The sequence below is a fragment of the Mirounga angustirostris genome, unplaced genomic scaffold (genome assembly GCF_029215605.1).
Source record: "Mirounga angustirostris isolate CCGP_5_RB_7025 unplaced genomic scaffold, mMirAng1.0.hap1 SCAF_9, whole genome shotgun sequence".
In the NCBI taxonomy this organism is placed as follows: Eukaryota; Metazoa; Chordata; class Mammalia; order Carnivora; family Phocidae; genus Mirounga; species Mirounga angustirostris.
The window spans coordinates 40,031,759-40,059,508 of NW_026991717.1; the positions used below are offsets into that span (position 1 = coordinate 40,031,759).

The 27,750-nt window shown below is 38.2% G+C and overlaps 1 protein-coding gene and 1 non-coding gene across 2 annotated transcripts; one reads left to right on the plus strand and one right to left on the minus strand.

The window, feature by feature from the left end:
- Positions 1–4,178: 4,178 nt before the first annotated feature.
- RAB11A (RAB11A, member RAS oncogene family) lies at positions 4,179–23,209 on the minus strand. Its single transcript, XM_045899836.3, has 5 exons — positions 23,027–23,209; positions 16,062–16,257; positions 15,632–15,825; positions 14,596–14,676; positions 4,179–5,974 (listed from the first exon to the last, which is right to left on the minus strand). Exons 1-5 carry the CDS (start codon positions 23,064–23,066, stop codon positions 5,835–5,837), a joined length of 651 nt encoding a protein of 216 aa, XP_045755792.1. The 5' UTR covers positions 23,067–23,209; the 3' UTR covers positions 4,179–5,834.
- Positions 23,210–23,530: 321 nt separating this feature from the next.
- Positions 23,531–23,602, plus strand: TRNAQ-CUG (transfer RNA glutamine (anticodon CUG)). The gene has a single exon. It is a non-coding gene; the product is annotated as a tRNA-Gln (tRNA).
- The last annotated feature ends 4,148 nt before the right edge of the window (positions 23,603–27,750 follow it).

Sequence of the window (27,750 nt, forward strand, 5' to 3'; positions counted from 1 at the left end):
TCAAAGGCAACTATTACAGCCTGTGCTCAGCTCCAGAGGCACAAAGGTACTTCTATGGAATGGAATAAAAGCAAGTGATGGGCCACCTAATTTGCATTAAGTGCAATGAATAGCTTTCCACTAGAAGTTATCACCCAGTACGTTACTGTGGGTGTATGTTTTAGGACCTTTTAAAACATAACCTTGTGACCTCACTGGTAAAGCAGCAGCAGGATTAATTTTATAGTAAAACATGGATGCTAAAAAAATAGTTTACTGGATGCTTTCAAAAGTGTTAAGTTTAAAATTTTTCCTTCATACTTTCTAAGTTTGTACATAATCCTATTTAAGTCAACCTAAGCCTTTCAACTTGTCAGTTCACAAAGCTTACATGACACTCAAGTTATTCCCAATGTTTAACCAAGAATAATACATTTTTGTTAGAGACTAAGACTCATTCTGAAATTATCTTACTAACAGAATTCTCAAGGGCTGGAGGGTGACATCTCAGTGAAAAACAAAACATGATCAGGAGTTGTAAGGCTAAAAAAGGTGTTTACTGAGAATAGTGCTATTAGATTATGACTCATGAGGCTCAGATTACTACCCAATACCATAAAGGATAACCAAAGGCTGCAGGTTATGCACTCGACACAGAAGATTCAAGAATGATACATTCTATGAGCCATTCATTTAACCAGAAGGCAGGCAGAAGAGGCCCATTTCATCAGTATGTGACAACAGGAGACAGACTCTTTCTCAGAAGGGATGGATGGATACATAGGGATTCATTACACTGTCATTTGTACTTCTGTATAATTATTATATAGCATTTATATAATCATTTTATATAACTTTTAATTGAAGTATTTTTTAGTCTGAATGGTAGTTCTCAGACTATAGCTCCCCAAGCTAAACTAGAATGAATCCTAGGATTAGCCCCCTCACTCTTTTAGATCCCTTCTTTATTGTTCTGACATGGAATAGCAGGGGGGATAGGTATTAGGAATGTAAATATGAACAATGAACATTCCCACGCTTATGGATCTTACAATTTAGCAATTACAAAAGGGCAGAGATAAATGCAGGTCCATAGTGATTAGTAGGGTACTGATTATACATTTTCTTCCCTGACTTGCAGAGCTAGAAAGACTCGGACTCCAATCTAAACCCACAGAAGGCGGAAGCCCTAGTTTGTAGCGATGGGTTGTCAGATTCCCTCCTCAATTCTAGCTTCTACCTCCCAAGCCATTGTCTAGCCCAGCAGATGGCCCTCCAGAGCCTTGGAGAGGAGAAAGCACAGGGACTGGAAATCTTAAAAATCCTGCTATTTAGGAATCCACTTAAATGTAAACCCAAACCAGTAACTGATGATCCTAACAGATCCTGCATTGTTGGTTTCATATCAAAGACCGTCTGCAGAAATAGTATTGCTTCCTGGGGCTTTCCAGACTGTCCCATTTCAGGCATGACCTTCTATAATATTCTTAGGGCCATATGATGAAATGTTTTGGCACAGAGACTAATACAATGGTCAGCAACTTCTTAAAGAAAAGGATCTGTCACTTCCCTAGAGAGATCTGAGAAAATGGTACCCTGAGACTGGAAGTTGTCAAGGGAAATGAATCTGAAAACAATACACTTACTCACTGGGATGGGAGTAACAGGCAAGTTAAGTTCCACGGACTCAAACAGAGAAAAGGAATCCTACTGGCTACTAATTTTCACTACCATCACTGGTACTGGTAACATATAGTAGTTAACAGCAAATATATAGGACATCTGTGCTGGGACCTACCGATAATGATGTTAAATAACTGATTTCAAATGATCAGACTAGTAAACTAACAGCCAAATAATGCCATTTATATCGTGTGTATTTTGCCACAAAAACCTATACACTTGGATTTAATCACTGATTCTCTCGGATAGCTAGCTCTATAGACTGCTCTACCTTCTTACAGATGCCTGTAAGAGATAATAGTAAAAAAATTAAACACAAGATATTTTTAAAAGTTCTCTCACCCAGACATGAATATATTTTAAAAGTATATATTAAAAGCCAGCAGAATTTTAACAATAAAAGCCAAAACAAGCAGTTCTCAATTTACAGTTGACACAGCAGCCCAAGTGCTCCTCCCCTCCGAAGCACATGATACTTCGATGCATATTGTTGAAAATGACAGTCATTTTGCAAATGTTCTAAAATCTTTCATCTTATGGAATGAGGTTAACATGGAAATAGTAACATTTTAATCAAGTTGTAAGACCAAAAACATTTTGCAAAGTGATTTTTACTTATCTATTAAACTTGAGTTCAAATGTGTAATAATTTGGCTCTAGTCCCTGAAGAGTTCATTCACAGAATTGCCAAATTGGAGCTGGAATGAACCCCAGAAATAATCTAACCCATTCCCCTAACTGGAAGAAGGTGAGGCGCAGAGAAAATGACTAAAAGATCTGTGACTAGAATCCAAGTCTTTGTACCCAATCCACTCTTCTATTATACCTGCCACTTTCAATCTAACTCAAATAGTTCAGCATACTTTCTAATATATGCCTAGTTATCAATGTCCTTTCAGATATTCTTTCTCTATCCTCCAATTCAATTTTCAATGAAATGGATGCTTCAATTAAAATGATCTCAGCCTATGATCTCCTTTACAGAAGCTGTAATGACATTTTATATAACTTTATTGTTACCCTTGGCCTCCTATAGTTTGGGGAAATACAACCATTCTTTAAAACATTCCAATGACAACTTCAGTTTATTTAGCATATCCTTTAGGTGAGTGGAAAAAGTGACCTGTCAAATCCCAGCAAGCGTGTGGTACCAGCACCAACCCAACCAAGGTAACAAAAATCAGCCCTCCTCTTTTTAACACTAGCCTATTATGCTATCCCATTAGAGCATGTGATAGAAGAGGATCCTTTCATGGTCTTTGTTTTTTTTCCCCCCACACAGGGAATACATGCCATGCACAATCCTTATACAAAATTCATAATTTGTTTCGAATTTTCTTCAGGCTTAAAATGTTTGTGAGACATCAAATAACCAATCTCTATTTTCTTCCTGTGTTTAAAAAACAAAAACAAACAAAACTCCGTAAATTGAAACCTAACAGGCTGGAATAAATTCTTAATATCAACCCAGGCTTTGAATTATTCTGCTTCTGGTACTGGCCAAAACGGCCTAAACTGTTTTTTTCTCTTTAAGGTAGATGGAAGAAATTATGACAACATTCAAACCATTGAGAGCATTTGTATTTTGTAAATACAAGTCACTGAAGACAAAATTAAAATACTCATTTTCCCACTGATACAATAAATAGGACAAGCTCTGATGGACAATCTAAACTCAGACGTCTAACTTTTCTGCAGAACCCTTCAAAACTTAAAAGACCGCTGGCCTAAGTCACCAGCTAGCACCCCTTCTTAGAATTAAAATTTAGCATACACAATGCAATGGCTAATGATAACTTACCCCTACTGAGTTGTAACTACTATTATTAAAGAAAAATCATAGATAGCACTTGAGACCAATGACATGTTTAAATCAAGTCAAGATGGCTAACTGGCTTTTCAGAATAGGTTAAAAAAAAATTCAAAGTTAAAATGACTGAAAAGCAGGGTCAAGCAGCAAAACACTTCTAAACTACCTTGAACCCTACATTGTCATATTTTAAAACTTAATGTTTCTTACTTGAGACAGTTTGTCTCCTGAGATACTATTCAGAATGAAGACACTGTTAAGATGCAATCAAAGACATTTTCTACTACTACTTAAAGGGTTCTTGGAATTCTCCCAAGATCCAACCATGCCACAGCAACATTAAGTCTATACTTGATAAAAATTCAAAGTTACTCATTTTCAATTCACCACCTAGAGTTTCCTTCTTTTAAATAATTTTGTGAAAGATTTACTACCAATTTCGAGTAAATGCCCCTTCCCGGGTCTGGTGACACTGTTATATATGAAAGTACAAAGATTACTTCCTTTAATGTTTTTGGTGATACTTTTTCCAAGAAAAGCATAACTGAAACGTATGTCTAAAATCAAAGCTGAATTCACACAATGATGCCTCCAATTTAGTGTTTACTCTGTAATGCAAGGACCTATGCTCTTACTCATCAGAATCAAATATTCCATGGCTGCATCCAAAGCACTCAAAGGAAAAATGTAATCTGACAACATAAAGAATAGTCCCCCTATAACTGTTTATTAGAATGTGAATATATTCCAAATCAATAACTAAAAAATAAAATAAAGATAAAAATAAATCAAGTTACAGAGCATGCATAAAATACAAAGTAGCGATTTACAAATAGATAATAGTATCTTCATAACCAACCAATACTCTAAAATAATAAATGGCTACAGAAGAAAACCAAAAGACTGACCACAGCAATGCCTTCCGTGTGCCCCACACGTCATGTGCCCCACACGTCATGAGCACCGCAAAAGACAGATTAACTATGAAACATAGTAATCTATGCAAGCCCAAACACATGTATTTTTGTACTTGGGGGATATTCCACCATCCTGAATAGTATCAATTCAGTTGACACAACTTTCAGAACACTGCAGAGTAAGTGCTTAATATTATCCACAACAAAGTAAAACTCAGTATTAGTGTGCACATTTCTAAATGGGAAACGAGTTGCTCCACTGATTTCAATAATGTAGTGGGGAAAAAGTAGTTCAGGTTTGTATAATGCCTAAATGCATTCTATTTAAACTCAAGGTACTACGTACTAGAATACATGCCTTTAAGTGGTACCACTTGAGCAGAAATTAACCTCTCACTATATTCCTTAGACATACTGAAACCAGATATTTAACTGGACTGTATTCCATAATATACTGCAAAACTCAAAAATCAGCATAGTTAAAATAATTATCCATGCCTGCTGATAGATACGGTGATAAAACTAGGTTGCATTTCATTTACTGGAAGGTTTTAAGACAAAATTAACACTTCACAATTTGATACTAACAGCATTAAACCAGTTATTGCCTGAGCAATAAAATGCCACATAATCTACTGCTGGGAAATTAGATGAGTTCAGTGATCTGGGCTGCCTGATCATTGCAACAGAGGCATCTCAGATGGAATTCCACCGGTCTCTCAAGTTCCCAGCCTGCCAGGCAGCATTGTTTAACATATGGCTCCATAACCACACTGCTATTGAAACCATAAACAGTCTTTTGTTTATTAAGATAATTCTTATTCAGAAAAAAGTGTCCCCCTCTCTAATCAACTCTGATGCTTACAAAAATTAAAAGACAAAATTTACTAAACTACTTAACCTTATTAAGGCATTTTAGAAACTGACTTCCAGAATAATGGAAAATTTTCAAGCTCTCAAAATCCTGCTATGTTTATAGGGCAATTCTTAGATTTGTGGAAATATACACTGCATTGAGAGAAGAGTGTATGAATCGTAAGCTGCTCATTATAAGCTGCTCTGTGGCAAAATGATAGCTTATTTCTTCTAAAGTCTTCTTAGTTTGATTTGATCAAGACCAATAGGTCTGAGCTTCAAGTGATCAAGTTCTAGTATGTCCTACAGTGACAGGCTTCCATGATGAAAAGTAAACAGTAACTGAGGAATCCAAACATTCAGTTTATTAAACTAAGGCTAGTGAAGCCATAGCATGAAAAAAAGCTGCAGTCATTCGGGGCAAGTGGATGATTTTATAAAGCTAAAATCAAAAGACTTAAGACATGGAAAAATTCGTAAGTATGAGGAAGTAATAAAACACAAAGTGACCACAAGAATTACAAATATATTTAAATCTCAGACCTGGGAAATGGACTATACACAGCCTTCTAGGGGAGAAGAGAAACGCCTTAAATGTTCTGACAGCACTGCACCTTTGGCTTGTTTTCAGTGGTTGGTGGAACATGAATAGGAACCACATTGTTGCTTGGAGACATGTCATTTTCACGTCTGTCTGACATTTGCTTCTGGGAAACAATGCGGTATATCTCTGGGGGAAAAAAAAAACAGCAATACTCACTGTGAATAGACTCATTAGTAGTTGATATAGTAGTACACAGAAGTAGAAAATACATTTGCAGAAAAAGACTGCAAATAAACTTGGACAAAGAATGTATAAATGTAGGGGCGCCTGGGTGGCTCAGTCGTTAAGCGTCTGCCTTCAGCTCAGGTCATGATCCCAGGGTCCTGGGAGGGGGAGAAGCAGGCTGGGGGCTCCCCGCTCCACGGGAAGCCTGCTTCTCCCCCTCCCACTCTCCCTGCTTGTGTTCCCTCTCTTGCTGTGTCTCTGTCAAATGAACAAAATCTTTAAAAAAAAAAAAAAGAATGTATAAATGTAAAGTTTTATTTTCAAATAGCCACTGAATAGAGTAATGGTAAGAAGAGAAAAAAAGGTTTTCCATTTCAGAGGGAAAGGTTCACCAGTTAAATAAATTGGTTTAAAGAGAGTACAGAGTTTATGGGATTAGATCTAAATTAAACCATGAGAAAAAATAAATAAAAATTAAACCGTGAGAGTATTTTCAGTCCACCCTTGTCAAAAAACCCAACATTGATACTGTACCACAGAAAAATAAAAAGAAATCTGCACTATGAGATACATTAGTATATTTCCTGGCTGTGTAGGGAAGAGCACAACTTCATAAATATTCCAAAATCCCAAAGGACTCTTGAAAAAGGAGGGAAAGAGAACGTTTATCAATGCCTCCTGAACTAAAGCTAAATTGTAATTAAATAATTATTAACCAGGAACTTAAGATTTTATGACACTCATCAAAACTAACTGTAAAAAACCAAAAAACAAAAACTGTTGTCTACCTCTTCCACTAAACATTAAACTCTGTAAAGACAAGCACTGTGTCTACCTTATTCAGTTCTTTTTCTCCAGCATATGGCTTATAGTAGGGGTGTGATAAGTAACTAGTTGGTCCAATAAATGTTATTAAATTCCTCTACACCAAGTATCTTTACTTAACTCATTTTATTTGGTCTTATATTTCACTGCCTAAAAAGGTTTCCCTCTGACTCAATTATAAACTCCTTACAAACAGAAAATGTATCTTATTTATCTTTATTCTCCCAGTTCTCCCTCAAAAAAAAAAACCCTCAAAAGGTAAGAGAATTCTAAAAATGGGACTAATTGACATGATGTGTCTCCTGTTATGATGTACTATGAAAGACACACTGTATTCCTATGATGAATACCCATGTATTCCTGCCAAAAATGTTTAAAATGAATTTATCCTAAGAAAACAACTAGATAAATCCAAATTGAGGGACATTCTACAAAAAAACTAGCCAAGAGTCTACAAAAAATTTATTGTTATAAAAATATATTTAAAAGATGGAGGTAAATATTCTACAGCTGTAGTGTCCAATACAGTAGTGACATATTTAAATTAAATTTAAAATCCAATTCCTCAGTCCACTAGCCATATTTCAAGCATTCAATAACAACTTGTGCCCAACAGCTACTCTATTTAATAATACCCCAGATATAAAACAATTCTATCAATGTGTGACCTTTGGCTGAACTGACATTTAAAATGTAAAAACCAAATCTATAAAGAATTATTAGTACACTTGGAGAAATAGGAATATGAACTGCACATTAGCTAATACCATATAAACATCAATTTCTTAAACATGATATATGGTATTGTGATTATACCGAATGCCTTGTACTTAGGAGCTAAAATGCTTCAGTATTTACTTGTAAAGTGCCACAATGTCTACAATTTATTTTCTGAAGACTGAGCAAAAGGGAAAAAAAGTATATACACACATGTAGAAATAGGTCAAATGTCATAAAGTGATGATTCTATATGAAGGATATAACATTTCTATAATACTTGAAAATTTTAAAAATATAAAGTTATAGGGTAAAAAAAGAGAAAGCAGAATTCTATTTTCAAAATGCTCAAAGAACATGTCAACCAACTGCAATGTAGTAACATCATTTGGATTGGATTCTAATTTGAACTGTTAAAAAAAAAATTGAGACAAAAAATTTTAATACTGTTTGGATAATAGATAAGAAATTACTGCCAATTTTTAGTAGTTTTGTTGTTTTGGGTTTATGCCCTAATCTTTTAGCTATACATCATGAAATGTTTACCAATGAAATGATGTAATATCTGGGATTTGTTTCAAAAAAATAAGGAAGGGAATAGGTGGAACAAAACACTGGTCATGAACTGATGGTTGCTGGTGGCTACACGGGAGTTCAGGATACTGTCCTACTTTTGGTATGCTGGAAACTTTACATTACAAAAAGTTAAAGAAAAAGAAATGTGTTAAATGAATACATTTTCTCCAAATTAAGAACTAATTTCCCTAAAGTTGAAAAACAGCAACCTGTAATCAATTGAATGTGTAAACTAGCAAGAACACTGACAGCTATAATGTACATTTTCCTACTTTTTTTGGGGTGGGGGGTGGCTAAAATTTGTTTGAGGAGGCTGACAGTACTTCTCAAAGCTGAAGAAGTATCAAGGGAAAAACAAAAAAGCCTACTGACTGAATTTAAAAAAAAAGGATATGTAGTCTACATTTAGATTCTTTTCACTGCAGAGATGGAATTGGGGAAGTGTGTCAAGGGTAAAGGAAAAGACACTCATTCAATCAGGCTAGTGGCTAAGGAATAAAGACAGTATCAACTTAATGTAAAACTCTACTATTCATTAATGTTCTCTCTAGTCCCAAACTGGATGGCTCTTCTTTAAGTACAAATGATTATATGTGACCCTCTACAAATTTTAACTTCTTTACAAGTTGAAGATTCAAGTTAGAGAAACCAAAACAAAAAGTATTTTGCAGGCTCTTACATGAAAAGCAAATACTGTAAGAGAAGAAAAGGCAGAGTTCTCAGAGAACAGAAAGTTAATTATTAAAGAGATCTCATTACAAAGCAAGAAATTTGAGCAGTTATTGTATAACTGGTCTGCAAGGAATGCACACTGTTTTGTAGAAATGGATTACTGTTACATTTGTTCCAGTCACCAAAAAGATATCCGCTAATGAAAATGCCAAAGCAATAAAGAAAATAGGAAAGTGTTCATCAAAAAAGTAAAAAAAATTTTCTTTCAAGTAGAATGAGCACTAAGAGGCTACTCAAGTAGTTTATTTAACATCTCCTGTGGCTGGGCATGTCACTAAAAAAAAAAAAAACTTTGATAAGAAAATAAGAAGCAGGTACCTTCTAGCTGGTATCTGATTAGAGGTTATTTAAGTGGGGGAAGGGAAACAAGACTAGTAATGTGCTAAACCAGATGCAAATATTTTCTTCTTTCAAGGGCATGTTCTCCTTTAGAACCAAATGTATGTGATACAATTCCTGTACAGCCCCTTTTCAAGATGTCCAAAGGCTAGGCAAGGTTAAAAAGAAAAGGAACTCTGCTGTATCGTTCCTATGTTAGAATCTCTTATAAATCGAAATAGAAAGTTAAAATATTAATAGAAGATAGTTTTAAGGGGCGCCTGGGTGGCTCAGCTGTTAAGCGTCTGCCTTCAGCTCAGGTCATGATCTCAGAGTCCTGGGATCGAGCCCCACATCGGGCTCCCTGCTTGGTGGGAGGCCTGCTTCTCCCTCTCCCACTCCCCCTGCTTGTGTTGCCTCTCTCGCTGTGTCTCTCTCTGTCAAATAAATAAATCTTTAAAAAAAAAAAAAAAGAAGATAGTTTTAAATACAACCTAGTAAAGTTAAATTAAAAAGACATATGCCTATTTCTACTCTAATGAAAGTATGAAGCAAATTGCAAAGTACACTCTAAGGAAGTTAAATGCAATTGTTCCAAATTGGGGAACAAAAGAGCTAAAATTCTTTGGGCTCTCAAAAATTGTGAAAATAGCAAAAGCCTGAGTTATTCCACTACAGCCTAGGTCAGGATTTGTTAGGTCTTCTTCAAACCCACTGCTCACCATTAAGTTTCTTAAACATAAAAAAAAATGTTCTGATCTGATATACTGACACATACTTGAAAACACTGCCACATGCCAAGAACAAAAATAAAATACTACACCCAGGGGCAGCGCCTGGATGGCTCAGTTGGTTAAGGGTTAGACTCCTGATTTCATCAGCTCAGGTCTTGATCTCAGGGTCATGAGTCCAAGCCCCACAATGAGCTCTACGCTAGGCATGGAGCCTACATTAAAAAAAAAAAAAAAAAATCCTACACCTAATTAAATGATTCTCACTACTCTAACCATAAAATTAACAATTCAGTCTTCATAACTAAGAAGATGACTTGGGCTTATTAATTATGTGGAGAAACCTTGCAGGTACCACTTTAACCGAGTGATCAGAGTTAGCATCATCAGTATACATCATCAGATACAACAAACCAGTATCACGACCTCCTGATGGGATACAGGAGATCACTTTTGTGGTATTCTTGCTGAAACTGCAATAATCTGAATGTAATTATGAGGAAACAGGAGACAAACCCAAACTGAGGGACACTACAAAATAAATGACCTGTACCCTTCAAAAGATGTCAATAAACGAAAGACTAAGGATCTGTTCCAGATTAAAGGAGATGAAAGAGATAGGAGAGCTGAATGCAATGTGTGATGTGATCTCAGAATTTCTTTTGCTAATAAGGACATAATTCAAACAACTGGCAAAATCTGCACAAGGTCTGTAGCTAAACACTGATATGGACTACAATCTAACTCTTGATTTTTGCTAACTGCACTATGGTTATGAAAGAGAACATCCTTGTTTTTAAGAAATATGCATTGAAAAGTACTTAGTTACAAGAGGCAACATGTCTGCCACTCTGAAATGGTGCAAGAAAAAAATTAGTATATAGCAAAAGGAAGAAAAAAGAATAAAGCAGATACGGTAAAATATCAACATTTGGGGATTATGGTGAATGGTATTTACAAATTCTTTGTACTATTATTGCAACTTTAACTCTGAAATGGTCAAAAACCAAAGTTAGAAGAAAAAATAATAAGAGTATGGAAAGTATAGATTAAAAACATCCCTTAACAAACTTGAGGATGAAAGAAAACAAAACTGCACAGCAATGCAAAGGCTGGGCAATCTCACAGACTCACTCAAATACTAGATAACTACCTCTAAAAAAATATCATCAGCAAAATTGTCATGGAGTTAGTATCAAATTCACGGATGTCAAAAATGCCACAGGTCTATTCTAAAACAAGCAACACAATTAACTTTGGAGTAATAATATAGATAAATTTTCTAACATAATTTTCCACCTTAAAAATGAAAGAACTTTTTTCTTCCAGCAACATCAAAATACAATGTAAATGCTCCCTTAATGCTGTTAACATTCAAGGTAGAATTAAACCTAATGAGATTACTGTTGTCTTTTCTGGGTTTTTTGTCCTCCCCATTTCTTTTTCCTTTAAAAAAAAAAAAAAAATTATTTATTTATTTTAGCGGGGGTGGGGCAGAGGGAAAGGGGGAGAGAAATCCAAGCAGACTCTGCACTGATCAGAGAGTCTGATGAGGTGTTAGATCCTACCACCCCAAGATCACGACTCAAGCAGAAACCAAGAGTTGGACACTCAACCAACTGTGCCACCCAGGTGCCTCACTCCTCCAAGTACTAATACTCCTACTGGTATAAAGAGAAGTTTAGAACAAACATCCCAGCACATGCAAAAGAACAGAGAGGTCTACTGCTATATGCAATGATTTCTAATCCCACAGAACAACATTGAGATTTATGGAGGAAGCTGAGAAAATAGTGAATATAGAAAAGAAAAATGGTAGTAAGTGAAGCTAGTCTTGTTTGCTTTTAAGCAACATTAATTAAAAGCAGTAACAAATGTTAAATCTAGAGTGAATTTTAAGAAAAATAGCCAAACCTTCATCTTTTAAGATTTTATTTGACAGAGAGAGAGAGCCAAAGAGCACAAGCAGGGGGCATGGCAGAGGGAGAGGAAGAAGCAGGCTCCCCACCGAGCAGGGAGCCTGATGTGGGGCTCGATCTCAGAACCCTGGGATCATGACCTGAGCCAAAGGCAGACGCTTAACTGACTGAGCCACCCAGGCACCCCTAAATGTTCTTTATCTTTAAGGACAAAACAGTTCAATTTGAAGTATATATCATACTTATTGATTAGTTAGCTCATGTTTGAGCAGATCATCAAGTTCAATGTTACAAAATGATACTTAAAATAGTTAACTGCAGATGGTCTCATCTTAACATCAGAATAGTCTAGAAACTGTGATCAGAATCGGCTACAATGCAGAGGAGATCTGATGGGACATAAAAAATATCTCCACAACAAGGACTGACTAAAAAACTTTTTCAAATGACGTTTTCAGAGGCCTTGAGAGACTCACAGACCCTCAAGATGACTTAACTCACTCATTATTTAAGGCACTGTGACTCTGAGGACCAGGGAGGTTCAGTAACTAGTTACACAGGGAGTGGGAGCAAAGTGCTAGTAAAAACCTACAACTCCTAGGTCTAAATTTAGTACTCTACATATTGATTCAATAGAATCTGCACAAGTGATTGTAAGAAAAGAAGTAGGATTTGCAGATACACTGCAATATTTAATCAAATCTTGCTTGCAACAGTCTGTAATGAAACTTGACACAGAGAAGATTCTAAAGGAAAGCTACTGTGTTCCAAAGACTGATGCAACCTTAGCACCAGTTGTTAGTTACTATTTTTCTGATAACAGAAAAGAATTCTAATAAACTATTGTTTATTATATCAATTGTATGAGAATCACCAATATCTAGTTTATGTTTAATCAAGTTTTTTTGTGCTTTAACTGCTATTTAGCTACTAATTCATCAAATGTCCACTCTGTACCAGGGATAGCTAAGGATTTTACACGTATGAACTCATGTACTCATTTTTGGAGTCTAGAGTAGATGTCTCAAATGACAGGCAATTCTTTTCTGTGGGTTATAGAGACAAAAACCTTTAAGTCATAACACAACAGTCAAGTCAAATCATATTACAATGTATTTATAAATAAAAGCCCTCTTCTCTCAAAACAAAAAAACAGAACTCCCTAGAACATATTTAAATTTTACAGATAAAGAATTTAAGGCCTAGAAAGGTTAAGTAATTTGCATAAGATTACAGAGCCAATGGAAAGTGAAGGAGCCAGGACTAAAACTAAAACCTAAGTCAGGCTTCCAAGTCCATGCTCTTAAATTCTAGGCTTTATTCCCTACCTATTTCCAGTATAAAATAAGACATTTAGAAGTTAAAATCTGTGAATCACTAAATTCTACACCTGAAACTAATATTACACTGTATGTTAACTAACTGGAATTAAATAAAAACTTGGAAAAATTAGAAATAAAAAAACTGGGGCGTCTTTGTGCTCAGTTAAGAGTCTGACTGTTGTGGAGCCTGCTTAAGATTCTCTTTTTCCCTCTCCCTCTGCTCCCCCACCTTGGGCTCGCTCTCTACAAAAAAATAATTTAAAAATGTTTTAAAAATAAAAATTAGGGGCGCCTGGGTGGCTCAGCTGGTTGGGCGACTGCCTTCGGCTCAGGTCATGATCCTGGAGTCCCCGGATCGAGTCCCGCATCGGGCTCCCTGCTCGGCGGGGAGTCTGCTTCTCCCTCTCCCGCTCCCCCCCTCTTGTGCTCTCTCTCTCACTCTCTCTCTCAAATAAATAAATAAAATCTTTTAAAAAAATAATAAAAAAATAAAAAATAAAAAAAATAAAAATTAAAGTTAGAATCTGTTCACCTCTAATACAAGTGCTGTATACAAAGAATATGTTAAAATATTGTTACATTAAAATTGGAAACTCATTTAACCATTTCTCCATACAGACTTGTTAGAACACCACATTAGACTATGCTATATAGTAATCCTATAATCTATATTCAGAGTTCTTAAAAATAATATATAATTTTACAGTACTTTAAAACAACCTATCAAACTATTTACTAGAGGATTATGATTAAACTTGCTGGTAAGTTGGTCATTCTAATAAAGTCAGAGTAAAGGTTTGTCAACACAAATACAATGTCTTCTTGTAATTTGAAGCTGACCTGATCTGCACACCTACATTTTAAAACAGCATGAACTTTGTTCTTTTCCCACTACTTATTTAAACTTTGCCATATGCAATCACTTGTTGATTTTCTCCATAGGTGACACCATGCTTCTTCTACAATATATCACAGGAGAATTTTACTTTTTGTTTTTTCATTTAAATTTTTAAAAATATGTTTTTCCCTAGCTGCTTCTATAATATATCAGAACACAGCAAGTCTCTTCTTTACTGAAATTTCAAAGGGCATTTATGTCTTTCCATAGCCAGGATTTCAAAATTTATCTTATGAAAGTGCCTTTAAGCATTATTTTGTGCTTGTGACCACAAAGTATGGAATACCTGGACTGAAGTAATAATAGAAGTGAACAAAATATTTTCAAAGTACTTTTCCCAATATAAACCAGGTAAGTGAGAATGATTAAAGTTCAGCAAGCAAGGGTTGTTAACTAATTTTGTACTTTAAACAGCTCCTGCTACAGCAGCTCTCAAATGACAGTGATTCTCACTGTGATGTATCGTTTAGTTCCCTAATTTGTTTAAATTACATTCCTAAAACTTCTAATTCCCACTAGTATAATCTAAAAATTCAAGTCTTACCTGTCAGAATTGTCTGAAAAGCAGCTTCTACATTTGTAGAGTCTAGAGCGGAAGTCTCAATGAATGACAAACCATTCTTTTCTGGGGGGGGGGGGGGAGATAAAAACTTCAGTCTAGTCAACAAGAGATGTAATACATTCAAGCCTTCAAAAGGAATATAAAAAACTTTCTAAAAATTAAGGCCTCCCCAACTTCTTGAGCAGTAAGGGCACCATTCTACTTACACTTTAGCAGATTAAAAAGAACAGTGAGAAATTTTCATTGGCTCCTTAATTAAAAAATACTTATTACATCTATATACTACCAATGAATGGCAATGAACGACATTACTCAAAATGTAGTAAACTTATCAAATACTCAGTTATTTCCATCCATTACTGTCCTTCTCCCCCATCAACCCACAGAGTTAAGATATAAACATGGATAGGTAGGTGTTATTCACTTAGAATTCTATAACTGTATTTTTTGAAATAAAGCTTCTTGCCTGGAAAACTAAAAAACTATTATAAAAACCTTTATTCACAGCATAATAACTAGTACAGAGTCACAACTTTCATTAGCCAAGAATACACAATGCTGCCTTCTGGTAGGCTACCCCAACCAGAACAGAAGAGATAGGCAGATCCTCTACTAAAGCAAAAAAGTTCTAAATCCTAAGAAGCCGCATTCCCTGTGGGTTGTTGACACTCCCTGGGCCACTGCTTTTCAGACCCACAAAGAGCAGCCTTGGTAAAACACAGACTAATAGAGAAAGAGACAAGAAGCACAGAATAAACTGATAGATATCATCTACCCGCTTCCAGGGAAAGGATTATATTCAACTTTTAGCAGCAAAAACTACAGTGTTTTAATGATTCAAAGTTAAGCAAAAGAGAAAGTCACCACAAACTTTCAGAACAACAATCCTTGCTGAGCATTCATATTTACCTTTCTGAAACTACTGTAAGCGATTACAGTAATTGGAAAAGTATCAAAACTGCATGACATAACAGTAAGAAATACCGAATCACTGTAATATCATGAAATTCATACTAACCTGCAAAAGCTCTTGCTTCATCTGTAGGAACTGCCCTGAGATGACGCAAATCACTCTTATTGCCCACAAGCATGATAACAATGTTACTATCAGCGTGATCTCTCAGTTCTTTCAGCCATCGTTCTACATTTTCATATGTGAGATGTTTAGCAATGTCATAAACCAATAAGGCACCTACAGCTCCACGATAGTATCTGAAAACAGAAACAGGTATTTAACTATTAGAAAACAACCATAAGATGGAAGGGAACACCAGGAAGAACTAAATATATGGATTATGTATTTTTAAAAGCACATTTAAAAATACATTTCAAAATCCTAATACTGGAATTCTTACAAGGAAAAAAAAAGTACCTTTTCCAATACCAAAAATCAGCTAATTCAGTTGATGGCAGTCTATTTCTCAGAACTTAAAGACTATGAGACTTACGCTGATGTTATAGCTCGGTATCGCTCCTGCCCTGCCGTGTCCCATATCTGTGCCTTTATTGTTTTCCCATCAACCTGGATGCTTCTGGTTGCAAACTCTACTCCAATGGTGCTCTTACTTTCGAGATTAAACTCATTTCGAGTAAATCGAGATAAGAGATTACTCTTTCCAACACCAGAATCTCCAATAAGGACAACTGAAAAAAAGACAAAGCACTTAATGTCAGATGAACGAGGCAGACACGTTCAGAATTACCACCATGTTTTAAAGCAAAAAGGAGCATCTGATTTTTTAAAAGGGATGGGGGTAGGGGAGGGTGAAGAGCCCATGTTCTTAACCTGTTACCAACTGATAAAACCAATTTATTCTTTTTAAACTGTGTCTACCTACATAACAACTTCCACACATCATCTGCTTAGCACAAATACAGTATCCTGTCTTACACATGCAATTTTAACTACAGGTCCACTAGGCACTGATTAATTACCATCAATGCTATACCAACCTTACTACCATAGAAGGTAATAACATGAAAGATAAATCCTACACCAAATAAACAATTTGTTTTTTTGGTTTTTTTTTTTAAAGATTTTATTTATTTATGTATTAGAGAGCGAGAGAGAGAGAAACAGCATGAGAGGGGAGGTCAGAGGGAGAAGCAGGCTCGCCGCTGAGCTGGGAGCCCGATGTGGGACTCGATCCCAGGACTCCAGGATCATGACCTGAGCCGAAGGCAGTCGCTTAACCAACTGAGCCATCCAGGCGCCCCAAATAAACAATTTGTGATTAAAGAGTATCATACATGAAAGTAATAAAGGATGTCAGTGAGTAGAAAGGAGAGAAAGAGTGAAAATGTTCTTCTTAGTTTCATCAAAGACTGGGTGTGACCTCAGGACTCACACCTTGGCAAAATGAAGCACATTTACCATATGAGGCATCAGGTTTATAAACTTTGCCACCCAGATCACAGAAACTAGAATGACCTTTTCATAGTTGCATTTATCAGATGGGCAGGAAGCTATAGAGACCCCTACAAAAACAGACACCCCAATTAAGTTTAACAGGGACCCCAGGAAGCTAATAATTCTTGACTTACTCTGAGTAAAGGCCAAAGCAAGGAGGGCACATACTTTCTCTTATGACTTAAGAATTTTTTAAAAACAAGTTTGGGGCGCCTGGGTGGCTCAGTTGGTTAAGCGACTGCCTTCGGCTCAGGTCATGATCCCAGGGTCCTGGGATCGAGTCCCACATCGGGCTCCCGGCTCAGCAGGAAGCCTGCTTCTCCCTCTCCCACTCCCCCTGCTTGTGTTCCTGCTCTCGCTGTCTCTGTCAAACAAATAAATAAAATCTTTAAAAAAAAAAGAAAAACAAGTTTGGTTTAGATGAATTTATTTCCTGTGATTACTATAGGAGGCAGTTTATTACTAACTAAATACATGAGGATTTTTTTTTTCACACATGGCAATGTTATACTTAAGAATTTCATAAACATTGGGAAAATAGGCAGTTAACTTGTTCTAAAGCATTTCTATCTGAATTTAAAGAACAAATGAGTTCACAGGTTTAGAGAACATGAGCTGAAAAATTTTTATGAAGGAAAAATAGTGCTATCAGCATTTCAGGAAATATACTTATTTCTACTGTTGACTACTGTTTTTCTTACTAGCTAACTGATTTAGGCACCAGGACTAGAAAATCAAACATGTGAGAACAACACTAAGGAGTAAGACCATGCCTTATTAAAGAGACTGGGATTTGGTGGTTGGGGAGAGGGAGGTAAAAACTCTTAAGAGCTCACTGCACTCTGCTCAGAGGGCAAAGAGAGTCTATTATGCATTCCTTCCTTGCCACAAGAGCGGATATAAGCTGGCCTCTGGACAGTCTTGGATGGAGTACATTATCAAATGCATATCTTCCTGACTTCCTCTATTAGCTGATTCAGCAAGAAATCATCTAGGTGGCAGTAACTCCATGCAGCACAAACAGCAGTTATTTCTAGCTATATAGTCATTTAGAGATGTCAAAGGTATTGTGACAAACACAGATATTATAGCAAATGCTTTAACTTGGATACCAGAAAAGATGATAAGGTCATCAAAGTAACATACAAAAACAATGCACTTTCAGTTTGATAGGGTGGTTGGTTATGTTAGTTTCCAAGGAGCACATTTCTAGCGGTGAGGTCAAATCCCAGTTTCAGTGATAGTCTACCCTATTAATAGGATACACACACTGTTACCTCTTAGAGCAAGAGGCCTGATGTTCTGCTGAGGAAACCCTTTGAGAATCATTTCTAAACCCACACTAGCAATGAGGTATAAAAGCCTCACTTGAGGGGAGAAATAGGGAAGAAGGGAAAAACCAAAAAGTTAAAACATGTCTAGTTCATAGACACTCAGATATCAATCAGTAATTCAGGAGCCAGTCAGTCATCTAGGTGGCATTTTTCCCCTCCATGTAACCAATTAATTTTAACATTATAAAAAATAGCACCCTTATCTGAAAATAATTCAAGACTCATGAATGCTTTATACAGTATAAAATAATTATCTCAACTAGACATGGACAGAGTGGCCAGAATTAAAAGACTAACAACTTGTTAAAGGATTAGATCTTGAATGACACCAGAAGATACTGGTTCTGTAAGAATTGTGCTGCCAAGAAGATGCTGAGAAATGACACAATAAGGAAAGTTGGTTCTATTCAGTTACCAAATGAGAAATCAAACCAAGATGGGTTACATTTAAGGTCACTAAAAAAATAAACAAACCAGAATGGATTAAATTATCTAAGCAACATAAGAGAATTTACTGGCTATGACTGAAAATCAAGTAAACAACAACAACAACAAAAAGTTCATGGACTCAATTTCTAATTAAAATAGTATCTCTCATTAAGATGACAATATATAATTGATCTTTAAAAATGTGACAAACTATATGATCATATCCTATATTTCAAGAAAGGAATTTGCAGTGACTTTCCAGTGTTTTCCTTAACTAGTACCTTAGGTTAAAAGTACTTCCCACTTTAAACATTTTATAACTATATCCATCTATATAGTATACGGGGGGAGGGGGAGTATGTATAATATAAACATAAATAACAGCATCTATATATCAAACATCTACAGTATTTCTAAAATAACCTAATGATATTTATTACCACTTGGTTAACCTCACCTGCTGAATTGTAACTACCATTCTAATACCTAATATTAAATTTGGTTCATTACATATCAAATATTAGGCTAAATGCCATAAAAGCAGAATATACATATAAATTATCCATTATTTAATAAGAAGTTCCACCTCTTCAACCACATTTAGTTTTATACACTCTCCTGCAAACTAATGTACTGGACTAAAATTTAATTCAACAAATCAATCACAGTACATCAGATCTAAAAGTTATCACCTGAAAGGATAACTGATAATTTTCACATTGATTTTTATAAATAAACTTGGGAGAGTCTTCAACTCTTTTCAGCTATATTCATAGTCCTACCTCACCAAAAGTCTTGAAAATAAAATGCATTCTGTAAATCAATAAGGCTTTTAGCCTGGACAAGTTTTTCCAGATTCAGCAGAATGTGAGTTGCTCAACCAAAAGTTGTGAAAGAAAAACTACCAAGATGCAAGACAGCAAAGTTCCTAAGGTCTTTTCCATTGACAATCAGCTGATGGTTAATTACTACTGACCTTCAGACAGATTGAAAAGAAAATGATGTAGACTATGTATCCAGATTATTTTCAAAAAATGTTGACTCTGAATTGGTGTCCACAACACCAATAGCAACTATGATTGATGCTTACTTCACTTATGTGTCCCACAGGGCCATAACCACATTGTATATACATAATTGTAGAATTAAATAAAGCGTTTAAATAAAAAGTCAAGTTTAGGGGCGCCTGGGTGGCTCAGTTGTTAAGCATCTGCCTTTGGCTCAGGTCATGATCCCAGGGTCCTGGGACGGAGCCCTGCATTGCATCGGGCTCCCTGCTCTGCGGGAAGCCCGCTTCTCCCTCTCCCACTCCCCCTGCTTGTGTTCCTGCTCGTGCTCTCACTCTCTCTGTTTCAAGTAAATAAATAAAATCTTAAAAAGAAATAAAATAAAATAAAAATAAATAAAAAGTCAAGTTTAAAAAAATAACCTCCCCACCCTGCAACCAAAAGTCTCCTGCTGAAATTAACTAAAGATTAATGTTCAAGAACAAATACATAACGTAGAGTAACTGTCCTGCTCTCTCCCCACATTACATTCCCATCTGGACGGCTCCATCCTGTACTAATCAAAATATCCCTTCATTTTGAACTGTTAAGAGTTACAAACTAACTTCCAATTCCCTCAAGTATTAAGTGTGCCTGGTAAGCAATCTTACAAGTAGAAAGGTCTACTTCAACTCGGTGAATAAACCTCTGTAGAATGAAACCACTTTAAAATTGTTGCTTTGCTTTAAAATATAATTGTATAAATAAGAAATTGGCTAAACAATCAGCACTAAAGTTAAAAAAAAAAAGTGACTCATATCCTGTTAGAGCTTTTAAAAAGTGGAAATTCTTCTCAGCAGAATTTTTTAAACACCCTATCTTAAACAGCAAAATGTACAACAAAATGAAACCATAACACATGGAAACATAAAATACTTTAAAAGTTCCTACTTTTAAGTTTCTTTCATAATACTTAAATGCTCTTATAAAGATTAAAGGCTCAAAAAGCTGACAAGAACCACAATAACTTTCTTCATATTATTATCACTTACTCAATCCTCAAAACGAGTCTCATTTAATTCTGGTTAAGAGTTCTGAGAGATAGGTATTATTTCCCTTTTATAGACAAGGAATTGGGAGGCTCAGAGGTCACAAAGCAAGTTTAAGACCTTGAGTCACAATTTGAATCCAGGCCTGTGTGATTCCAAAGCCCTGTGCTCTCAATCATTGTTAGCAGGATGTCTAATCCCAAAGTTAAAATCCCTTAAACCAATCCAGGATAATTAATATTCTTAGTGAAAAAAATAAATCGTTTCTATAAACAGTCAAGCTCCAAACCAAACAGAAGAAATACTCTTCAGTTGTTAGTCTATCTTGTTCTAAATTAATCACTTCAAAGGTAGCTAGCTGCCTACTGCCTTGTACTTTATTTTAAAAAATAAATCTTTTAATGACTAAACACTAATCTCTAGGGTCTCGCCTAAGTAATTTCACATGACCTCAGATGCCTTCAGCAAACAGTATGCTAACGAACCCACATCTCCTTTTTGTATTTATAAAATGCATTAAGTACTCTTCTCTGTAAATCATTTTCTACTATAGGGGAGTGAGGGTGAACACCGAATGTACTCACCCTATGTAACAGAATATTCTGGCCAAGAGGAGTGAGGTGATAAGATTTGCAAAGTATTGGTAAAGCCATGTTTCCTGCTTCCTTTAGTCAATCATTCTTAGCACCCAATGACAAGGTCAGAAACAATTACCATGCTTAACACTCTTTTTAAACTCCACCCTCCACTGTAAAGCTTTAATAGCAATGGCTTCTTCCTCCCTGGTAATGATCTTTGTTCAGCATACTACTGATGGCTGCCCTAATTCAGAAGCTGAGAAAGAGCATCTGAGTAAGAGCCATTCACTTAACAACAAAAAAGCATTGACCGTACTCTTTCCCATTGAAAACTGTACCCCTTATTTTTGTTGATTAAAAAAACCAACAACTATTGGGATTCTCTCCCGACTAACCAATAGGCAATTCTTTCTGTCCATTCCCCACCGTCCAATATGTTTTGTCCAAGGGCACTACATGTTTCCCTATCTCATAATAATATTAAATTTCACCAAAGAGCACACAACTTCCCCCTAGCCCCCACCTTTTGGGAAAGGTATGTGGCTAACTAGGACTCTTCCCTTCCTGTTCTAAAAACACCAAAAGGCTGGATCCTCCCACTGTTGCAGCAGGAAGCAACCAGTCCTTAGTGATAAAGCAGGCTAGTATTTGTGCAGCGCACAACCTTTCCTGCTCAGGAACTGGGCCTTCAGGTCTGGCAAGGATAACAGCCACCACCCATCCGCAACCTCTTGTCGCTAGCAGTCTAGAGTTATCCCGGCTGGCTGTCGCTCGGTAGGGAGGGTAGGAGGAAAAAAGCCTAGATTAGAAGTCACAACAGTCTGCCGGGTCACTGCGACAAGTGCGCGCGTGGGTGATGGACAATCCCTCTTGCCTTACCCCCCGCCCTCGGGGTCGCACAGGAGACATGGGAGAGCTCTAAATTATTTGGGGAGGAAAGACAGGGAAAGAGCTACCAATCCCGGGGGCAGTGCGAGGAGGTTACTGACCACGAGACCTGTGGGGCGGTGGGGTGGGGACCCCCGGCCCGCTCAGATTTTAACCAGGGCCTGGCCCGGGGAACGGAAGACGGCTCGAGAGGCGTCCGTCCGAGGGGAGGGGCCGTGAGGAAACGCAGAGGAGAGGCTCGCTCGAGGGGAAAAGGGGGGCAGATAAGAAAAAGACCTGTAGTGGGAGTCTGCGCCGAAGGAAAGGTGAGCGAGGGGAAGGGCCGGTCAGAGGGGCTCTGGTAGGGGGCGAGCCAAGAAGGGTGTATACTGAGGGGGAGGGGCGCCAAACCCGAAAAGATAGATGGTGGGAGGGGCGGCCCCTTTCAAGGGGCCATCGAACCCGGGAAACGAAGACGATTTGGGAGAAAGCAGCCGCCTTGAGAAGGACGCAGGGTGAGGGGCGCTGAGGATAGCGAAGGCCTATGGGGAGGTCGCTAAGAGCCCGGCGTGTGGGAAGGACTCCCCAACTGAGGGGAGAAGGACTGAGCTGGGAGACCGCAGGACAGATCGCCCAGAGAGGAAAGGGCCGAGGAAGGCCGACTTCAGTGCAGGGGCAGCCCGCACGCGGGTCCCCCGGGAGTGTCCCGGGCCCCCGAACCGGGACTCGGTGAGGAAAGTGGGAGAGCCCACGGCCTCACCTTTGAAGAGATAGTCATACTCGTCGTCGCGGGTGCCCATTGCGCGGCCGAGGAGCGAAGGGGCGGGAGCAGCAGTGGTATCGGTGGGACCAGGGGGCGTCGCTGCAGGGGTAACCCGAGAGCCGAGCTTCAGCTGCCCGACCGGGTAAAGAACCCCTCCCTGCTCCCACGACACTTCCGGCAAGCCCCAGCCCCTAAGGGGAAGTACTTCCGGGAGGCGGTGCTCCGCCCCTGAGCCTGGGGAGGGCGGTGCGCGGGAGCGCCGCGTCCGTCTTCAAATTCTGCCCCCCTCCAAGAAGCTCAGGGGGGACACTGAGCTCGGGACTCCAGGCTCCTAGCCGCCGTTTGCCACCCTCTCAATGGCCTCTCCCTCATTCCTCGCGCCGACGTGCGGGTAGCGGGATGCTGGGAAGCGCGTCAGTCCCGCCTGTGAGTGGTAGGTTTGTGGATGGGGGCGGGGTTCTCTAAGAATTAGAGAGCCGAAGGCGGCTGTGCCCTTGTGGCGGTTCCATGGTGTAATGGTTAGCACTCTGGACTCTGAATCCAGCGATCCGAGTTCAAATCTCGGTGGAACCTGCACTCTCTCGTTTTTCCTCAACAGATTTTTAATTCATTTACTCATTCACTAAGTTATTGTAGTACAACTACGGTATATATGGCCTTGAACGAAGTGGGGACCGAATTTCTCAAAACATAGTCTTTGCCTACGAAGACCCTTCGGTTCTGTAGTCACTGTCACCTGGGTGTCTCCTAAGAGACTCTTCACTTCGCCCCCCTTTTTTTTTTAACCTGGGCCTCTGCCTCAACGCTAGCGTCAAAAGCTTCGATGTAACTTGATTCCTTTTGCTAGAATTTTCAACCTCCAAATTCATTCAAGGGCAGGCGCTTTTCGCTCCTTTTCTTTGGAAATCTCTCAAACTATCTCCAGATGTCATTCAGAGAACTTCGCCCACCCTCCTCATCAAGATTCATCAAGAACTTCTTGAGCCTTATTTGTCATCCTCTAAACTAAACCCGTTTACATAATTATTTCATTTAACAAGCAGAGCAAAGAATGGCAATTTTCATTTTAGCGGAACTGTGGATACTAAGACAAAAGTGACTTGCCAAAGATCACACAGCAGGGCCTCCCTGTATTTGAAAAGAGTTCTATTATTACAAAATGTTTTTACCATTTGCTGCCATACCCCCTACCACCCATATGCAAACCCTCAGTTTAGACTTTTGGGCAAGGGTGCCTGTGGTGAGCAGGATAATGACTCCCTGAAGATGTCCACTTCCCAATCCCTGGGAACTGTGAATATGTTAAATTAAGTGGCAAAGAGGAATTAAGGTTACAGATGGAATTAAAGTTTTAAATCATCTGACTGTAAAATAGGGAGATAACCTAGATTCTCCAGGTGAGCCTAATTTGTCACAGGGATCCTTAAACGTGGAAACCAGAGGCAGTGATGTGATGTGAGAAGAGCTCCACTTAGCCCTTATGGCTTTGAAGGTGGAGGAAGGGGGCCAGGAGCCTAGAAATGCAGAGGCTTCTAGAAGACAAGAAAAGGCAAGGAAATGGATTCTTCCCTATGGCCCCCAGAAGGAATACAGCCCTGCAGACATCTTGATTTTAGCCCCGTGAGACCACCATGCAGAATTCTGACCTAGAGAACTATAAACTAATACATTTGTGTTTTAAGTCACCAAGTTTGTGGTAATTTGTTAAAACCGCAATAGGAAACTAATAGTGCCATTTTCAGTGCTTTCTGTGATGGTATAAGTAATAGACGGTTTATCTAAGGCCTAGATACTGCCTTGTGCCAAGGTATTATCCACATTGGGGGAGACGCACAGTATTCTCAAGCAGCTAAATACTGTATGTACGACAGATGATAAGACACAGTCCTAGCTTTCCTCAGATGAGTAAACAAATGGGCCCAAGAAAAGGGGGATATCACTAACTAGAGAGTTCTGAAGTTGTAATTAATGAGAGCTCTGGTGCTAAGTGTCACACTTCAGAGAGACTGAGATAATTAGGAAGAACTCCCTGGAGAGGGAGGAACTAGCACTGACCCCTGAAGGAAGAAGCAAGGAAGGAAACTCATTTTGACCGGTGGAGGAAATTGGATGATAAAAAAACATGTTCAGTAAGGCCATTAATGCCAGAAGAGTTATTATGAACTTTTCCCCTTTAAGCCATTGTTTCTCAAGGTGTGTCCTGAGAAGGTCAATAGTATTACTCAGAAGAAGAATTGCATGGCCAAATAAATTGAGAAGAATTACAGTCTCCTCTGCTCTAGAAGTTTCCTTAGCACACTGGCATTTTAAAGTCTAGATATTTCACTCTGAAGAAATCTTTTTTTTAACTGTGTTAATCACAGCATTTCCCAGATTCACCAGACCACAGAACTCTTTTCCCATGGAACACCTGTTAGCATCCCTCTGAACTCTTTGAGGAATCCATAAGATTTTGGACAGAAGGATGTTGAAGTCAGCCTGGTCTTAGAAAAAGTAAGGTGGGGTGCCTGGGTGGCTCAGTCATTAAGCGTCTGCCTTCGGCTCAGGTCATGATCCCAGGGTCCTGGGATTGAGTCCCACATCGGGCTCCTTGCTCCGCGGGAAGCCTGCTTCTCCCTCTCCCACTCCCCCTGCTTGTGTGTGTCTCTCTCTGTCAAAAAATAAATAAAATCTTAAAAAAAAAAAAAAGTCATTTAAAAAAAAAAAGAAAAAGTAAGGTGCCTGTGGACTGCAGGATTGGGGTAAAGAAAGACTGGAAGTGTGAGTATCCGTTAATTGCAGTTAACCAGGTACAAACTAATAGAAATGGAGTACCACCATGGGAATAAAGGAGAAAGAAAAATCAAAGGCTATTACAGAAAAAAAAAAAATGATAAATGGAACTCATGAACAAAGAAGCGAGGGTTTTATGTACTTGTTTTTTTTTGGAGGAGGGGTAGTAATTGCTTGATGTGTCTTTTTTAATCTCTCAAGAAATATGGGAATTTAATGTAAATGACTTAAATAATACAGAAATATAGACTCAGTCTTTTTTTTTAAGGATTCTATTTTTAAGTAATCTCTGTACCTAACCTGGGGCTCAAATTTACAACCCCAGAATCAAGAGTCACATGCTCTGCCAACTGAGCCAGCCAGGCACCCCCAAAATAAGGAGTAAATCTTTAAGGGCCTCCTCCACTTCATTTTCTCCTCCAACCCCAGAGATGACTGCTACATTTTCTTTTATTTTTTTATTTATTTTTTTAAAGATTTTATTTATTTATTTGAGAGAGAGAGCACATGAGAGGGGGGCGGGTCAGAGGGAGAAGCAGACTCCCCGCTGAGCGGGGAGCCCCATATGGGACTCGATCCAGGGACTCCAGGATCATGACCTGAGCCGAAGGCAGTCGCTCAACCAACTGAGCCACCCAGGCGCCCTACATTTTCTTTTAATGTATATAAGGTCAGGTTTGTGTACTGTTTTTCATTTTGAAAAATCTTTCCACATCAGTCCATACAGTTTTAATTAATTTGCTACAGTTTTTCTTAGCAAGAATATACTATAGTTGGTAACCATTCCCCTTTTCTTAACCCGGGATATGGCAAATACTGAAGGTTCACTAAATTAAAACCTATTCCTAAGCCATTTCTTCCTTGCCCACTTGCCCTAGAAGCTGGAAAGCCAAATATTCACTTCCCCAGCTACTCTGCAATATTTTATATACTATATACTATTTGAGTATCTCAAATATTGAGAGAGAGAGAGAGAGAGAATGCACAGGGAGAGTGAGAAGGAGAAGTAGACTCCCTGCTGAGCAGAGAGCCGGACAAGGGGCTTGATCCCAGAACCCTGAAATCGTGACCCAAGCCACTTAGGTACCCCCGATTTTTAATTTTATTAATGATGCTTTTTTCCATATGTTAGTTTTAAAGTTTTATTTAATAAAATCTCTCTCATTTTTTTATGGCTTCTGGGTGTTGCATAAGAAGGCTTCTCCACACCTAGATTATTCAAATATTTTTTCTTCAAATGTTCTATAACTTTTTTCTCCATCCAGATTTTATTTATATTGAGGATGATGTGACATAGGGACCTAAATTAATTCTTTCCAAAAGGATAGCCAGTTGTTTCAACATTATTTGAACTGTCCATCTTTTCTCACTGATTTGAAATGCCTAATTTATTATAAATGAGTTTCACATATATAGATGATTCTGTTCTTGAGTCTTCACACCATACCTCTGGCAGCTACAGAGGAACACTGCTCACATGTCCCTTCCAGAGAGAGCCTGTTTTGAGAAGTATAGTTGGCTGAGAGTCTCCAGCTGCCACACCTCCAAGATCTACTACAATGTTCACACTGAGACCATGATTCTTCTGGACTGTTCCAATGACTGAGCATGATGGAGGTACTAGAGTTGGGCCAGTTCTATCTAAAATGAGACTCTTGGGGCACCTGGGTGGCTCGGTTGGGGGTCTGCCTTCAGCTCGGGTCGTGGTCCTGGGATTGGGCCCAAGTCGGGTTCCCTGTTCTTTGGGGAGCCAGCTTCTCCCTCTCTCTTTGCCCCTCCCCCTGCTCGTGCTCTCTTTCTCAGATAAATAAATAAAATCTTTAAAAAATAAAATAAAATGAGACTCTTCTAATGGGCAGGCTTTGGAACTCTCCATTGGCCTGGCTGAGATTTTCTTAGAATTGCACTACAGTCTGGGGTGCCTGGGTGGCTCAGTCAGTTAAGCATCT

What these genes read in the sequence shown, in the direction of transcription:
- RAB11A (XM_045899836.3), bottom strand. Translation starts at nt 23,066, where the DNA reads ATGGGCACCCGCGACGACGAGTATGACTATCTCTTCAAAG. An exon ending in GTATGACTATCTCTTCAAAG is followed by an intron (nt 16,258 to 23,026) that starts GTGAGGCCGTGG and finishes TCTTTTTTTCAG; the next exon opens with TTGTCCTTATTGGAGATTCT. An exon ending in TACCGAGCTATAACATCAGC is followed by an intron (nt 15,826 to 16,061) that starts GTAAGTCTCATA and finishes TTCTGTTTTCAG; the next exon opens with ATACTATCGTGGAGCTGTAG.